The sequence below is a fragment of the Diabrotica virgifera genome, chromosome 1 (assembly GCF_917563875.1).
Source record: "Diabrotica virgifera virgifera chromosome 1, PGI_DIABVI_V3a".
NCBI classification, from domain to species: Eukaryota; Metazoa; Arthropoda; class Insecta; order Coleoptera; family Chrysomelidae; genus Diabrotica; species Diabrotica virgifera.
The window spans coordinates 175,683,190-175,700,902 of record NC_065443.1 but is presented as its reverse complement, the minus strand read 5'-3'; the positions used below and the strand labels follow the sequence as shown (position 1 = coordinate 175,700,902).

The 17,713-nt window shown below is 31.2% G+C and overlaps 1 protein-coding gene across 1 annotated transcript in view; it reads right to left on the bottom strand.

Moving 5' to 3' along the window:
- The window catches only part of LOC114337914 (probable cationic amino acid transporter), a 1,427,575-nt gene that overhangs the window by 400,637 nt on the left and 1,009,225 nt on the right, over window positions 1–17,713 (bottom strand). The window contains exon 6 of the mRNA XM_050641785.1: window positions 16,725–16,896. Within this exon, the coding sequence (XP_050497742.1) occupies window positions 16,725–16,896 (172 nt within the window). The remainder of the gene's footprint in view (window positions 1–16,724; window positions 16,897–17,713) is intronic.

Here is a 17,713-nt window from a genome sequence, read left to right as displayed (position 1 = left end):
CAATGCTCAAACAAAATGAATTGATGACTATATTTTTACTTATGTAGTCAATATAACTTATGTAGGTATGTACCATGACGGTTAACAGAGGTGACGGTTAATAGAGAGACGAATAATCGAGGTTCCACTGTATTACAAAATGTATAAATTTTAACTTTATTGTTTTAAAAATTACTTAGATCTGAGTCGTGAGCACATGGATAAGCGTAATACCCTTTTATGACTCGACAATAATAATTGAAACCAAGTTGTCTTTTAGTAAATTGGTATTTGTTACCAGGAATGGTCACCAGGCAGGTATCTTATGTTATTAATTTAAACATTTCTTATTATATTAAATAACAACAGCTGGCCATTCTGTATTGTTGAGAGATTAGTATTTATCTATAATTATCTATAGCTAGGTACCTGGAATTTCCGAAAATGCTTTACATGACTTTACTATAAATATTTTAATATTATTCAAATTAAAGACTGATCAATCCCATGGATTAATAAATATACCTCTACACAGGGGTCGGTGGGTAGTTTTTAATCAACGTCAAAACATATTGTTTAGTATATTTGTCTATAATATAAAGAATATTACTTGAACATTTGAAAAAGATTATAGTATAGTTTATCCACCAATAATTCCAACATAATCAGCATTCATATTGATATCAAAGAGACCGGCTTTCGAATCAAGGTTGTCAGATATATTTCCTAAAATTCCCAAGTTTATAGATTCTGAAAATGTTTTCCTCTATTTTAGTATTCAATTGTTACTCAATGACAACTGTTAGAAAGATAATATGAAAATATTCTTGAAAAATATATAAATTAATTAACTAGGTACAGCCGGTTCCTAAAAAAACTGATACGACTCTTAGTAAGATTTGATCATGTTGAGCAGTGTATTTGATTGATCTGACATTATATTGATTATGACAGACAAATAATAAAATAAACAAACAACAAACAACTGATTCATGAAAAAACTAATAAGTATTTTAGAAAAATTTAAACGCATGATGAAAGATTACATTATTACCGAGGGCGGAAAGCCCCTTAGAATAAACAAGCAGCTTCTGTTGAATGAAATATTTGAAATTAAATATCACACTTTTTTTATTTTCAGCCCTGTCCTGTAACTTATTAAAATAAATATTATAGAAGTTTTCAGGGACTTTCAGCCCTCGGTAATAATGTAGTCTTTCATTCTGAGTTTAAATTTTTCAAAAATATTTATTAGTTTTCTCAGGATTCGAAAAAAAAATGAATACAATTAAAATAGGTACATTGAGAATTTTGACATGCGTCACAATTTTGCATTAACTCAATGTAAAATTCTAAACTGCTGAATTCCAGCTTCCCTAATTATTTGACATCAAAGACATTAGAAACTATTTGTAGATGATTGAAATCTGTATTGAAAACAACTGTTAAAATTGGTCTACGTAATTAAACATATTCCAAAATTTTGTAAAAATGTAATACATTTCAGTTTTCAGCCCAAACTTAGGCCACACACAATGCAATAATGTTCACATTTTTGAACTGTCAATATTTTTATTTTATCATCTATTGTTTAAAAACAATACAGTTGATAAGATACCCTCAGTTGCGGAGAAAGTATTAATAATAAAGATTAATAATAAAATCTAATAACCGTGGAACAGAATAAGCTATCTGACAAATTTTAAGATTAGGCAGTGACATTGACAGTATGTAAATATTAAGTTTTTATTCTTCAAAATACACTGCTCAATTTTCTACAAAATACGCGTCAAGAGTCGTATCAGTTTTTTTTGGAACCAGGTGTACTTCAAATTTCAATGGGCCTTCACTAATAAATTGAAGCAACTTTGTATATATTATACTTAAAGGACATTTTGGAGTATCGGCAACACTGTAGTCTGGGCAGAATTAAGTAGCGGGTTTTAAATTGACGTTGCCATATTGATGATTTTAACACGATATTAAGAATTTTGTTTTAATGTTAAAACAAGTTTAAACATTTAAAGTATCAAATTTTAAGTAATAAAAAACCAAATTATGATGGTCACATCCAGTACTTCTAGTTCGTTTCAATTCAACAACAAAAGAACACGATTAGTTAGTTCTTCCCTCTCTGCCTAACGTTAAATCGGCATCGTATTTCATGAACGCGGCAACACCGCGTTCATAATTGTACACCTGCGTGTCACCAAACAAAATTCTTTCTGATTCGTTTATTTGAACAGTGGCGGAGTTACTGGAGAGTTATATATATTTTTGCTACCAAATAATTAATCGAATTAAAAAACAAAGATTTGCATGTTCAATGTGAACGCGTTGTTTCAAAAATGAATATACTTGATTCACTGATAATGCAATTGTTTCGAGAATTAATGAATTAACAAAAATCGGGTATAAGACGATATAATATAATAGGTACAATTATTGTTTAATTAGGTACTGTTACATAATCATTCCTTAAAACGGAAGCGATGAAATAAAAAATTGGGTAGGAGGATTAACTCTGTTACAAAGGACGTTTATCAATAAACAGTTTATATCTTATTAGTTTATTACAAAGAAAATAGATAGTCCCTATTGTGAGGACGCTCCAGTCTGAAAAAAATTATGATTCTATTTCTTTGCAGATTCCTATTCAAAAATATCCTCCTTAAAAAATCTGAAGAGTGAAGAGCTATTTTTTTGTCAGAAATTGTTAAAACAATTTTTTTAAAAAAATTCAAAACATCCCCTTTTTGGCACCCAAATATATTTTTTTTAGGTTTTTTGGATCATTCTAGACAGGAAAGGTATCTTGTAATTTTTCTCAAAAGTTGATAGTCTTCGAGTTATAGGCGATTTAATATCTGAAAAATGCGAAAATACGCATTTTCTAGGCTTAAAAACTCATATTTAAATTATTATTTTTGAGGTTTCCAAGAGCTTAAATTGAAGCCTAAACATTCATCTTTACGATTCTGAATAGTAATCGGGTCCAACTTCAATGTATACCCTTGTTTTTTAATTGTTAATTATGCGCGTCCATCTGATTTTTATGCCGTAGGCTATTTCAAAATCTCCGATTTTGCCCCGAAAACATCTTTTTAGGTTTTTTGGGCAATTACAAACAAAAATGGTTTTATCATTTTTCTAAGAAGATAATAGTTTTCGAGTTATAAGCTGATTTAAAATATGAAAAATGCGAAAATACGCTATACGTGTTTTCACATTTTGCATATTTAACTCGAAAACTATTACCCTCTCAGAAAAATGACGAGAAACCGTATTTGTTTAGAATAAGCGAGAAAATCTAAAAAAATGTTTTTCAGAGCAAAAGAAGATTTTTCTGAAATAGTATACATACGGCATAAAAATCGGATGGACTCGTGTAATTAACAATTAAAGAATTATAGACTAAATGGAAGTTAGACCCGATTACTCTTCAGAATCCTAAAGATGAATGCTTAAGCTTCAATTTAAGCTCATGGAAACCTCAAAAATAATAACTTAAATATATATGAGTTTTTAAGTCCCAAAAATGCGTATTTTTGCATTTTTCATATTTTAAATTGCTTATAACTCGAAAACTATTAATTTCTCAGAAAAATGACAAAAAACCTTTATTGTTTAGAATGATGCAGAAAATCTAAAAAAAAAAATTTTTAGATTTTTTCAGAGTAAAAGTTTTTCAGAGCAAAATATGAGATTTTTGAAAAAGTATACGGCATAAAAATCAGATGGACCCGTATAATTAACAATTAAAGAATAGCGGTCTAAATGGAAGTGACACCCGATTACCCTTCACAATCGTGAAAATGAATGCTTAAGCTTCAATTTACGCACTTGGCAACCTAAAATTAATAATTTAAATATGAGTTTTTACGTCTCGAAAATGTGTATGTTCGCCTTTTTCATATTTTAAATCGCTTATAATTCAAAACTATTAACTTCTCAGAAAAATGACAAGATACCTTGTGTGTTTAGAATCACCCAAAAAACTAAAAAAATGTTTTCAGGGGCAACATAGGAGATTGTTGAAATAAAGCGCCACCGCACCGGCGTAAAAATCGGATGGACACACATTATTAGCAATTAAAAAACAAAGGTCTAAATTGAAGTTAGACCAGACTACTCTTCAGAATCTTGAAAATGAATATTAAAGCTTTAATTTAAGCACTTGGCAACCTTAAAAATAATAATTTAAATATGAGTTTTTAACCTTCTAAAACAGCGATTTTCGCATTTTTCCGATTTTAAATCGCCTATAACTAAAAAACTATCAACTTTTGAGAAAAATGACAAAATAACTTTCTTGTTTGGAATGACCCAAAAAACCTAAAACATATTTTCCGGAACACAAAAGATAATCTTTTGAATTTGTTTACAAAATTATTTAATTGATATAAAAAAATATACAGATACAAAAACCGTGTGTGTTTCTTTTTAAAGTTAAAACAGAAATTAAATATGATTTTCCTCGAAATATGCGTTTGCTGAACTGACCGACCCTTTTTCTTCATTTCCACGCCAATGGTCGGCACTGTCATCAAAGAGACTAAAGAGCCGACAGTTGGCAAATTCCCGATGGAAACACTATACTTAGGATATAAATATTTTAAGAATATTCCAAAAAGAAGGAAATTTTAGACTGGTCAAAAGGTTGTTCAGATTATAAATTTAAGGATATTTGTATTTTAAGATTTTATTTTATGTCGGCATTACAATTGCTTGTTGGATATAAGTAAAAATTAAGGGTTGTTACTAAAAATATTAACCTATTTCTTGTTTCACTTTTCTCCAATTTACTAACAAAGCTTGTAAGTAAATGTTTGTGTGCAGTATTCAGTATTTATTTGTTTTTATTGTTATGAATTAATCCACGAATTACTTCTAATCGGAAGTATTTTAAAGACAGTTTGGTCCCAAAATATTTTACAAGAAAAGGCATTGGGCAGCATTAACTGAAGGAAGTGGAGCCCTCTACATCAATATAGTTCCCATCTACAATCGTTTCTTTATGTTAAAAAAAAAAACAGAATGTTGATTACTTTCTACTGTCTACTAGGAAAATATTCCTGTCTTTTATCGTTGGTTGTTTTAAAACAGTCGCATCGTGATCCATTTAGTCCGGGATGTAAGTTCGCCCCCGTTAAGTAAATTATTCCGATTCGTTTTTTTAAAAAGTTTACTCAGAAAGAGGTCCTTATAACTAATCCACAGGGTGCTAGGCGGCACCACGGTCGGAAAATTGTTTAAACAATTTTTTTAACCAATTCAAAAAAACAATTTTTTCACTTTGGACAAATTTTTTAAGATTCTTTTGTTCATTCTGAGCAAAAAAGGTCTTGTGATTTTTCTCCGAAATAGATTGTTGTTGAGTTATGCGCGATTTAAAATTTAAATAAAAAACGCGAAAAAGGTCATTCCTAATGGGTTAACTCGGTTAAAATTATCACTATAAAAGTTAGAAAGTGGCAAAATCAAAGTTTAAAGCCCCCGCTACAAGATCCTAGCTTCTAGTTTTTTAGTTTTAGTCCATTTCAGTTTTCTAAATCCTAAAACAATAATATGTCATTGTATCAGGTTTTTTTTGGTTTTAAACGCTTTTCTTTAGTTCAATCGTTTGTGTCAAATTTTTAGACGTTAATTTGACTGTCTTTTCTTCAATATAAATGAATGAAAATTTGCAGACATATTCATTCGCGGGAACAATACACGAATAGTCAATAAAAACATGTTTTTATGTTTATTAATTGTTTGAATAAAAATAAACGGTTTTAATGGAAAATGCTTAAATTCTCTTGTTTTTTACAATGTAGAAACTTGAAACTTTTACAGACTGTAGCTAATGATATGAACTATACCTAATTTCATTTTTTTACGTTAATTGTTTATGTTATGCTTCATATAAACAATAAAATTTCAAATTTTTTGCCGATTCCGACTACTTTTCATGTTTGTACATCATGTTTATAAACATCCTAAGCGGCGACGATTTTAAACGCTCATATCTTTGTTTATATAAACACCGGCGCTTATTCGTGTCAAATTTCAATACGATATAAAACAAAACTTCAACCAAATGTCGAATTCAAAAAAATTCGTGTTTTTAACGTAGACAGAAAAATCACCTATAGAGACGTTTTGTGCTACAATTAACACTAGAATTTGTTTTGGGGTATTAATTCAAAGTTTGTTACGAACCCTTAAGCATATTCCCAGTACCCAACTTTTGGTGAAACACTAAAGTCCTAAGTTAGTTTTAGTGAAAATTATTAAAAAAATAAACAGTTTCACTTTTTTGCAGTTTGCACAACAACAAATTCACTTTTTAAATTTCAAAAATCGTCATTGTAAGCGTTTTTCAATGTTCTGAAAAATTAAATTTTGTAATTTTATGTTAACTATTTAGCTTTTCATTATCGCGTTTTTTGCATTAAATTGTTAATAATTAAAAAAACGGACGCCAATTCTAGGCAGGAAACAGGTAGGTTATTATTCTATAGGTCTACAGTAACTAAAAAAGTTGTCAGCTACCTGTGGGTATTTCAGTGTCCCGAACGTGGTCTACTTCTTGCTTATTTCACTGGAGTAGTAAGATTTTTGTTACTCGCATTTAGTATTGTGGCAAGTCCGGATTTTGGCATGTCCAGATTTTGGTATGTCGGGATTTTGGCTTGTCGGGATTCAGCCTAGGTCAAATTTCTCAACTTTAATACCATCCTTGGATTACAAGCTTTCATTTGACAACTCATTTTTCATTCTACGTGGTATAATGATGGATGAGTTATGTTCGTGGTCGGACGGACAGACGGATAGACAGCCTAGGTCAAATTTCTCAACTTTAGTACCGGGCTTGGATTATAAGCTTTTATTTGACACATCATTTGCCATTTTACCTGCTATAATGACGAAGGAATAATATTCGCGGTCGGACGGACAGACGGGCAGATAGCCTAGGTCAAATTTCTCACCTTCAGTACCATCCTTGGATTATAAGCTTTCATTTGAGACCTCGTTTGCCATTCTACCTGCTATAATGTCGGAGGAGTAATATTCGTGGTCGGACGGACAGACAGCCTAGGTCAAATTTCACTTTTAGTACCATCCTTGGATTATAAGCTTTCATTTGACACCTGAAATGTCATCCTACCTGGTATAATGACGGAGAAATTATATTCGCGGTCGGACGGACAGACGGACAGGCAGCCTAGGTCAAATTTCTCACCTTTAGTACCATCCTTGGATTATAAGCTTTCATTTGACACCTCAAATGTCATTCTACCTGGTCTAATTATGGAGGAGTTGTGTTTGCGGACAGACAGACAGACGGACGGGCAGACGGACGTGAATAAGTGAAAACAATAATGGAAAAATCTTTGCGAATTAATTAGTTTTAATTTATTTGAAAGTAGATGATATTAGTACAGTAAAACTTGTCAATAACGGTCACTAAAAATGACAGAACTATTGGCCGATTTAAAAAGGTGGCCGCTAATACCAGGTTTTGTAGTCCACAAATTTTGGTTTGGGGAACTTTAAAAATGGCAGGCTAGTTCAGGTGGCCTGTTTTGACAGGTGACCGTTAACACAGGTTTTACTGTACTAGCTAAATTACAGTAAAACCTGTCAATAACGGTCACTAAAAATGACAGAACGGCCGATATAAAAAGGTGGCCGCTAATACCAGGTTTTGTAGTCCACAAATTTTGGTTTTGGGAACTTTGAAACTGGCCGGCTAGTTCAGGTGGCCGGTTTCGACAGGTGGCCCTTAACACAGATTTTATTGTACTAGCTAAATTACAGTAAAACCTGTTAATAACGGTCACTAAAAATGACAGAACTATTGGCCGATATAAAAAGGTGGCCGGTAATACCAGGTTTTGTAGTCCACAAATTTTGGTTTGGGTAACTTTGAAACTGGCCGGCTAGTTCAGGTGGCCGGTTTTGACAGGTGGCCGTTAACACATGTTTTACTGTACTAGCTAAATTACAGTAAAACCTGTCAATAACGGTCACTAAAGATGGCAGAGATATTAGCCGATATAAAAAGGTGGCCGCTAATACCAGGTTTTGTAGTCCACAAATTTTGGTTTGGGGAACTTTGAAACTGGCCGGCTAGTTCAGGTGGCCGGTTTTGACAGGTGGCCGGTAACACAGGTTTTACTGTATAAATAAATTTACTAATAATTACTTTACAAATAAATTTCATGTTTGAAATAATACTGTAACGTAACAAAAATAGATGGATACTATGTATTATAGTTTTGAAAATCTGACAGGAATTTTATTTGTCGGGATTCTGGCCTGTCGGGATTTTGGCGTATCGGGATTCTGGCCTGTCGGGATTCTGGCCTGTCGGGATTCCGGCGTGTCGGGATTTTGGCCGTCGGGATTTTGGCTATCGGGATTTTGGCTGTCGGGATTTTGGGGTAGGCCCGCTGAGAATATGCGTAATTACCATTGGGAATGTGCAGAGCAGATGCTGAGTATATACTACATTACAGTAGTACTGTCAGTCTATTTATACAGTGTGTCAATTTGAAAAGTTGCCACCCCCTATAATTTGGTCCCTATAGAAAATCTAAAAATATGCAAAAACACGTCAAATTTATTTGTGAGGGGGACATTTTGTAGACCAGTTTTCAAATAAATTACATCAACCCTATAGCGGGGGCGGACACAACCCCCAAAATCTTTAATGGAGAGGGGGGTTGAGTGATACCTCATTTTGAAGGTCATTAAATTACCTTTTTAAAAATACCACATGCCTTATATTTCTTTTCAGTACTTTTGGAAAAATCTTGGACTCCTAAAAAATTTTGGAGTTCTGAACTCTATACTTAATATCTTTACGGTTTTACTTGATTTTTCCAAAAACACTTCAGAAAAATACTCTAAATACTACAACACCCCAAAAAAAATTCAATTTGGAGTTCAATACTCCAAAAAAATGTTTGAAGTTCTGAACTAGATATTTAATTATTAAAATTAAGTATAAAAAAATTAAAATTACTGAAAAGAAATATAATATATGTGGTATTTTTGAAAAGGTAATCGTACGACCTTTAAAATGAGGTATCACTCAACCCCCCTTTCTATTAAAGATTTTGGGAGTTGTGTCCGCCCTCGCTAGAGGGTTAGTGTAACTTAGTTGAAAACTGGTCTATAAAATGTCCCCCTTACAAATAAATTTGACGTGTTTTTGTATATTTTTAGATTTTCTATAGGGACCAAATTATAGGGGTGGAAACTTTTTAAATTGACACCCTGTACACAGTCTATTTATATACTTAGAATGTACTACCGCACATCTTTTTAGTATATGAGAAGAATATACTTTTAAGAATATTCTAAGGGAGTGCTGTATTGCTCAGAAGTATGTTTTCAGCATCACCGAATCTCATCCTAGGTTCTACTTTCTACTAAATATTATATTTACATAATATTGTATATGAGAATGTAGTTAGTACTACATTCTACAATATAACTTAAAAAGTAAGTATAAATCATATAAATTTTAGTTAGTTATGTAAATAGTATATAGGTATTTAGATATTATGTGCATATAAAAATAAAAATGCTGAATATATAAATACCTATAATAGTATGTAATTTGTATGTAAATAACTAAAATTTATATGTACTTATATAGGTACATACAGTCGGAAAAATGAAAGAATACCCATGATTGATCATATCAAGCACATATTTTGGATTTACTGCCTTTTTCTATAAATAACAAACGAGAGAGATAGATTATTAACTGTTGTCTACAAAGCAAAAACGTTATCCAAGACATACGCAGTTACATATTTATAATTGACAGAGTGGGACGGCGATACAATTGTTCAACGTAGTTATATTAATTTAGTAGAAAATTTAAACTCACACTTGACTATTTCTGTACTTCTAAAGCCATTCTTAGAAAAACATTCAACATGAGTAAAGATAATGATTGTATAAACTATTATTCGAGTAATCGTGCTGGTCAACTATAATCTGATTGATTCGATTTCTGTCACTTTGACAGTGAAACTGGGTTAGGTTCGCTAGAGTTTATAAATTTTAATAATCAGTCATATTTACTTGAATAAATTCAGTTCTTTTAAGAGCTATTTTAATATTATATTGTATTTTTGGTTTGGTAAGTATTTATTTAATTAAAATACGTCAATAAAATTTGGAAGTAATCATCTGTCAATATGGTTAACTTCTGTCGATGAGTTCGCCAAACGTGAACATATTACTTTGACTTTTCAATCATGGTGTATGAAATTACAGATTAGTATATTTTTACGAATGTACATTTATTTGCAGATAATGTCTGGAAAATGATCTGGATACCTAATGATCTGAATTCATTAAGTTTACTTTCATTTTAATCACCTAATGCAGCTGACATAAACGACATTTTTTAAATTCCTGTTACTATTTACGTCCACTGGCAACTTTAACATGGAGAAATTCATAATACTATATTTGCTTACTTATTATTTTTGTATTATTAATCTATATCAAATAATTAATTACGGTAGTAGTAGTAACATTTATCACCAATAAATATATATTATCAGAAAAAGAATAACATCACAAAAAATTTTTAACACATTCTAACGTAGCGAAAAATCGTACGGTGGGGTAGTAGTCACATCCGTTTATTTTTAGTATTAACTTAGTTTAGACTAGAAATTTTTGATATGATTCCTATGCATATCATCGATGACGCATGGGTATACTTTCCTTTTTCCGACTGTACTTACTATTTAAGTAATATTGAAGTACCAAAATGATTTTTTTATTTTTAAGCTGACCGCAACAAAATAAAAATTAATTATGTATGCTCCTAGTCCTTCTAGAATCTAGAAATACTTTGTCTTCGTCATAACACAGCGTAGACGGTGTAGACACAAATCCCTCTTGTCAGCTTGCCTCTGTGCCTCTGTGTGTAACTGTAACTATTTTTTCATAGTTTGCCCTTATTCAGCCCTGTGATGGATGACCGAAGTTATCGTTAACGTAAAGTTATCCTGTAGTTATGTTATAACCATCGAATTGGTGTGATGTATCATACTTAACTTAACTATTTGCGTTATTTCTTGACAGTTCTTGAGTTATCTGGTCACTTTATAACGCGACGTTAAACCTCAAGTTATGAGATAACTCTGTAGTTATACTAGTTATGCAAGGTTAGGTTCATCTTTTGACTTGTTTTTAGACAGAAATCAAGTGAATTTAGAAGCTAGTAATTTAATAATTAAGAATAGAAGGGTAATACAATTTTAAAAATTATACAAAAATCAAATCGAGCGATATAAGTTGAAATTTTATTTTAAGTACCTACTGAGCTTTCTATCCAGAGTTGCCAGATGATATTTTATAAATACCCCACTTAGAAACTGAAATTCCCTGAAATTGAAGCTCAAATACCCCAAAGTCCCCAAATTTAAATTGTTGCCGAATTTTAATAAATTATTAGTCAAATGAAGAGAACAGTAAAGCAAAATTCATACTACAATATCAACGAGGGCCATGGAAATAATTCATAGTTCCTATCGTCTTCGATTATATGGGAGTATACAGTTCTATGTACATTCGCAAATTTAATTTACCATGACCCCTTAAAATCATCCATAATTTTCCGCCCCCAAAAAGTCCCACTACAATTTCTGCTTAGAAAAATTTCAATAGACGCTTTCAAATTAACCCAAAATTTTGGGAAAATACACCAATATGGCAACCCTGTTTCTATCTACCGTTTGAAAGCAACTTAGAAACACCAAGGAACCCAAACAGCTGTTTGCTGTTCGGTAATCGGCGGTAGCCGACGACGGGTATGTTCGGAACAATCTCTCGCGCTCACTCCAATTTGTACTATTTGTACATAAGGTTCTCTTTGTTACTTCAAAATTTGTTCATCAAAACTTCTTTCTAATATAACGTTGATGATATAACTATCTCATAACTGCGAGCGATACATCACACCAACTTTTACCTATATAGTTATGGGAACGTTATTCCTGAGAGTTATCTTAACTTTAACTCAAACGTTAAACTTAACTTCGGTGATCCATCACAGGACTGATTCCCTACCTACCCTCTACCATAAGCAGGTATGCAGTGGTCTCTGCAGCGTTGCCACATGTAGTAGATTTCTACTTTTCTGTTAGCTTTTTTTATGTATTTTTTTAATTCTATATTTCTTAGTAGATTTTTGGTATATTTCAATATTTTGTTAAAACTGAAATAAAATTTACTTTTTAATAGCATTTTTAAATTAATTTTAAGACATTTTGTTATAATTTCCTAATGTCATTATCGAAAATAAGATTCAGGACGTAGATAGTGAATGCAGAGAAATGAAACTGGATTCTGGTGTAACATACTTGCTCGTTTCAAGCAGCAGTGCAAATACTGCAAGTAGTATTTCGTGTGATATTGAACAGTTGTGACATTCGGTGAACCTATTACGCTTTGTCCACATGAGGGCGGTTTGCCAACGTCAACTGCGCGGTTTACCTGTTTTCCTTGGTATCATACCAAGGAAAAAGGTAAACCGCGCAGTGGACGTTGGCAAACCGCCCTCATGTGGACAAAGTGTTAGAAACTTACGCCGGAAAACTAAAATATCTAAACATATGTAACTGTGCACAATAAAAATGTTGTGTTTACCTGTTTCTAATGTAAAATGCGAAAAATTGTTGGAAATTGTACCAACTTTTATCCAGACAAACAAATGTTAACCCGCGAGCAGTCGCGCCGTTAGAAAAAATCTAACATTTTATCCTTTTTCGTGATAACTTGATGAAAAATTTTGCAACATAACTTTCCACTCGTAAGTGCCTCGAGGAAGGGTGTAGAAATGCAATGGTTTATTTTTTTTCTTCTTTTTTCTTCTTCTTTTTTGAAATTTATAGCTTTGGTGAGAAAAATTTAGCTTTAGTTAGCTTTAGTAAAAAAATTTATTACAAGTAAATAAAAATACTATAACATAAAGGTTTGTTGTAAATTCGCGTCTAAATTCGTATTGTTAGACAGAATCTAACGCGCGACCGATTACGTGACAGAATAGAGCGCGACTGTTCCCGGGTTTGATTGACAAAATTATTATATACAAATATTAAATATAAAACTGATAAAAATTAATTATAACTAGGTTATTTTGTTTCCCTGTTAAAATGTAAAAAAAGTTTGGTTTTTTTACAAATATTCATATTATATCAATTTCTAGTTAAGTTAGCTGTTGTTTTTATTATAAAAAGTTAATTAATCATATACAAAAACGTTCATTAAGTTTTATAATAGTACTTATATTTTAGTTTGTGATTTATTAGTAGATTTTAGCTAAATTTACAGTAGATTTCCTAAATAAAATGTGGCAACGTTGGAGGTCAGATCAGATCAAATACAAAATATTAATAAATTAAATAAATTTGGTTTATGTGGCTTGGTATAAAAAACTTCTAATAATAGTAAGATACAATTGATCCAAAAGATGGCATAGCCCAGACATCCAAAGTAAAAGTTATCCTCCAACACCAAATTGTTCTATATGGTATTTTGAGCGTTGGGTTTGGGAGAGGAGAGGTGAGGGGGAGAAATCGGTAAATTCGTAGTTTTTTACGTCTTTCGTCAATATTTCTAAAACTATGCGGTTTAGCATGAACAACCTTTTATACAAAAATATTCTAGATTAAATTTAAAATAAAAAAGACCTTGTGCATAATCTTTCGAAAATGAACGGTTCCAAAGTTACGGAGGTAGTATAGCATAATTGGTCCAAAAAGGCCTAACCCAGACATCCAAATTAAAAGTTTTCCCCCAACAAAAAATTGTTCTATATGGTCCACATATTATTCAGTAATTCAGTTAAACCATTTTGAGCGTCCGGTTTAGGGGGTGTACAGGATTTATATTATCATTCAAAAATAAGAGTAACCTATTTCGATTTAATGTTTAAAGTCTCAAACAAATATTAGTTACACGTATTGTTTTGATTTCGTAAAAGTAGGTGACATTGCTTCTACAATGTAAACCACTCGTTGTGGAAAACAACGGAGTCAGCAATTTGGTACTGTTAGTATTTCATGGTCACAGTCAGGTATGGAATCATAACAAACAATTGGGATTTGTTCATATCCACATTACTACAACCTATTCTATTATAGGGGAGATGGGGGAGAAGTCGGTAAATTAGTAGTTTTTTTAGGTTTTTCGTCAATATTTCTAAAACCATGCTTAAGCATAAACAATGTTCTATACAAAAATGTTCTACATAAAATTTAAAATAAAAAAGGTACTATACAAAATTGTTATACAATCAATTCCAGAGTTCCAGAGTTACGGAGGGTGAAAAGTGGAGGTTTTCGATACTTTTTATATTTTTTGGGCAATTGATGATGATTTTGGGTGGTGAGGTTGACGTTTCTTTAAGGGCTTATCACTAACATACCATCGGCCACTGAAATAGCAAATTTTATTTACAAAACACAATCCTGTTATACAAAATTTCTTTCATCAGTAGGTATTAATATTATAAATTGCTCAAATAATATAAAAAGTATCGAAAACCTCCATTTTTCACCCTCCGTAACTCTGGAACCGTTGATTTTATAACAATTATGTATACGACCTTTTTTGTTTTGAATTTTATGTAGAACATTTTTGTATAGAATATTGTTAACGATAAAGCATAGTTTTAGAAATATTGACGAAAAAGTTAAAAAACTACTAATTTACCGGCTTCTCCCCCATCTCCCCCCAAACCGGACGCTCAAAATTGTGTAAATTTTTACTGAACAATATGTGGACCATATAGAATAATTTGGTGTTGGGGGAAAACTTTTGCTTTGGATGTTTGGGTTAGGCCTTTTTTTCGACCAATTATACTATACTACCTCCGTAACTTTGGAACCGTTCATTTTAGAAGGATTATGCATAGAGACTTTTTTATTTCAAATTTAATGTAAAACATTTTTGTATAGAAGGTTGTTCATGCTAAACCGCATAGTTTTAGAAATATTGACGAAAACGTAAAAAGCTACGAATTTACCGATTTCTCCCCCCTCTCCCCCCAATCCCAATGCTCAAAATGGTGTGACTTTCTCTGAACATTATGTGGACCATATAGAACAATTTGATGTTGGAGGATAACTTTCACTTTGGATGTCTGGGTTTGGGTGTAGTTATACCATACTATAATTTAGTATATTTTAGTATATTCTGACTCATTTATGTTGACAGTTCAGACATATACAGAGAGAGTCTGTAAAGTGGAATAAATTCAATATCTCAAATACTAATTGTTTTTTTGGAAAATGCTCAGACCCGTCGATTAGTATTTCAAATTGTCCTTTTTGACATTCAATAATAATGTATACAGGGTGTCCCAATTTAGAGATATGACGTCATCGTCGATTTTCTTAAATGGCAACACTGTCATTTTGATAGCTAATTTGATAGGGTTTGTAAAGTTATACATAACTGCAAAATATCAAATTTTTATTCTCTACCATTTACAAGATAATAGAAAATAACAAAGTTATATCTGTAATTTGGAATATATTCCATAATTAAAATACTAACTGTTTTTTTGAAAAATGCTCAGACCCGTCGATTTGTATATCAAATTGTCCTTTTTGACATATAATAATAATGTATACAGGGTGTCCCAATTTAGAGATATGACGTCATCGTTGATTTTCTTAAATGGCAACACTGTCATTTTGATAGCTATTTTGATAGGGTGTGTAAAGTTATACACAACTGCAAAATTTCAAATTTGTATTCTCTACCATTTAGATGATAATAAAAAATAACAAAGTTATGAAAAAGAAGTAATCAACTAATAATTGAATTTAATTATTTCAATAAATTAAGCAAAAACTCATAATGTTGCCCTCAATTATTGTCAAATTGTCAATGGGCAACGTTATGAGCATTTGCTTAATTGAAATAAATAAATTCAATTATTATTTGATTACTTCTTGTTCTTCATAACTTTGTTATTTTTTATTATCTTGTAAATGGTAGGGAATAAAATTTTGAAATTTTTCAGATGTGTATAACTTTACACACGCTATCAAAATAGCTATCAAAATGATAGTGTTGCCATTTAAGAAAATCAACGATGACGTCATATCTCTAAATTGGGACACCCTGTATACATTATTATTATATGTCAAAAATGACAATTTGATATACTAATCGACGGGTCTGAGCATTTTTCAAAAAAACAGTTAGTATTTTAATTATTGAATATATTCCAAATTACAGATATAACTTTGTTATTTTCTATTATCTTGTAAATGGTAGAGAATAAAAATTTGATATTTTGCAGTTATGTATAACTTTACAAACCCTATCAAATTAGCTATCAAAATGACAGTGTTGCCATTTAAGAAAATCGACGATGACGTCATATCTCTAAATTGGGACACCCTGTATACATTTTTATTGTATGTCAAAAAGGACAATTTGAAATACTAATCGACGGGTCTGAGCATTTTCCAAAAAAACAATTAGTATTTGAGATATTGAATTTATTCCACTTTACAGACTCTCTCTGTATAATACATTTTAAAGTAAACGACTGTAAAATGATATTGTTAATATTTATGAGTTGCGTATGGTCAATATTTCCTTCTGAATATAAAATAAACTGTTAGATATTATACTAACTCCTTCTAGGGGTTAAGATCTAACAACCTGCCAAGGAAGTTGTGATAGTCCTCTTTAAACCTTACCTATAAGAGTTATCATCATGGAACTTGTAACATAGGCTATTAAAATTATAGCTAAACTGGAAACTATAGCTAATGGAATAGATTTTTTTGGTGTAGCTGCTTCTTCTCCTGTAGTGGCTATAATGTCAAAGCCGATAAAGGCATAAAAACATGTTGCTGCACCGGTGAACACCTAAAAATAAAAACATTTTTATAAAAACAATATAATATACAAAACTCTAAAAATATTTTAGACACTCAACACTCAACACAATATGCAGTACCCCAGTCAATCTAAAAAAAATTATCGATTTCACGAAAAAACATTCTACAGTGTTTTGAAGGTTCTAAACAGTAGATGAGGGATAACTGATGATAATTTAGTGAAGAGGTACAGCTAAGTTTGCGTTCTTTTTTTAAACAATTACAAAAAATGAAAAAAGTTAGTTATTTGACTATAAACGTTTCTTTTATATTTAGAAAAAAATGTTTCAAATAGATATTGTAGATTTTAAAAAGTTTTTAATTTTCTAGTATGTATAGTGAAATAAATTAACAATTGACCTAGATAATTGCAAAAACCCTCATTTTTGCAGTAATTTATAAATATTAGTGACTTTATTTTTTTGCATAACGACATATAACTTGATTACTGTAAATTATGCCAATTAATGGGATATTTAAAGAGTACTAAGTTTTAACCAGATCGGTCAAATAGTTTATAAGTTATTCAATTTGTTTATCCCGGAGAGCAATATTGTTTAAAGAACTGTTCTTGCCCTAACAGTGACTCTAGAGATATTTAGCAGATCGCACTCGATTAGTTAAGACTTTAATTATAAGATGTATTAAAAGCCAAGGCCAAGGAGCTCTTCGCTAAAAGAAAACAAACTAAAAAGGGGATATGGAATAAAGAATTATGTTTGTGATTTTATTTTTGTTGGTGTAATTTAAGCCAAAGGGAATAAAAACACAAAATCTAGTTATCTACATGTCAAGGACATGCATTA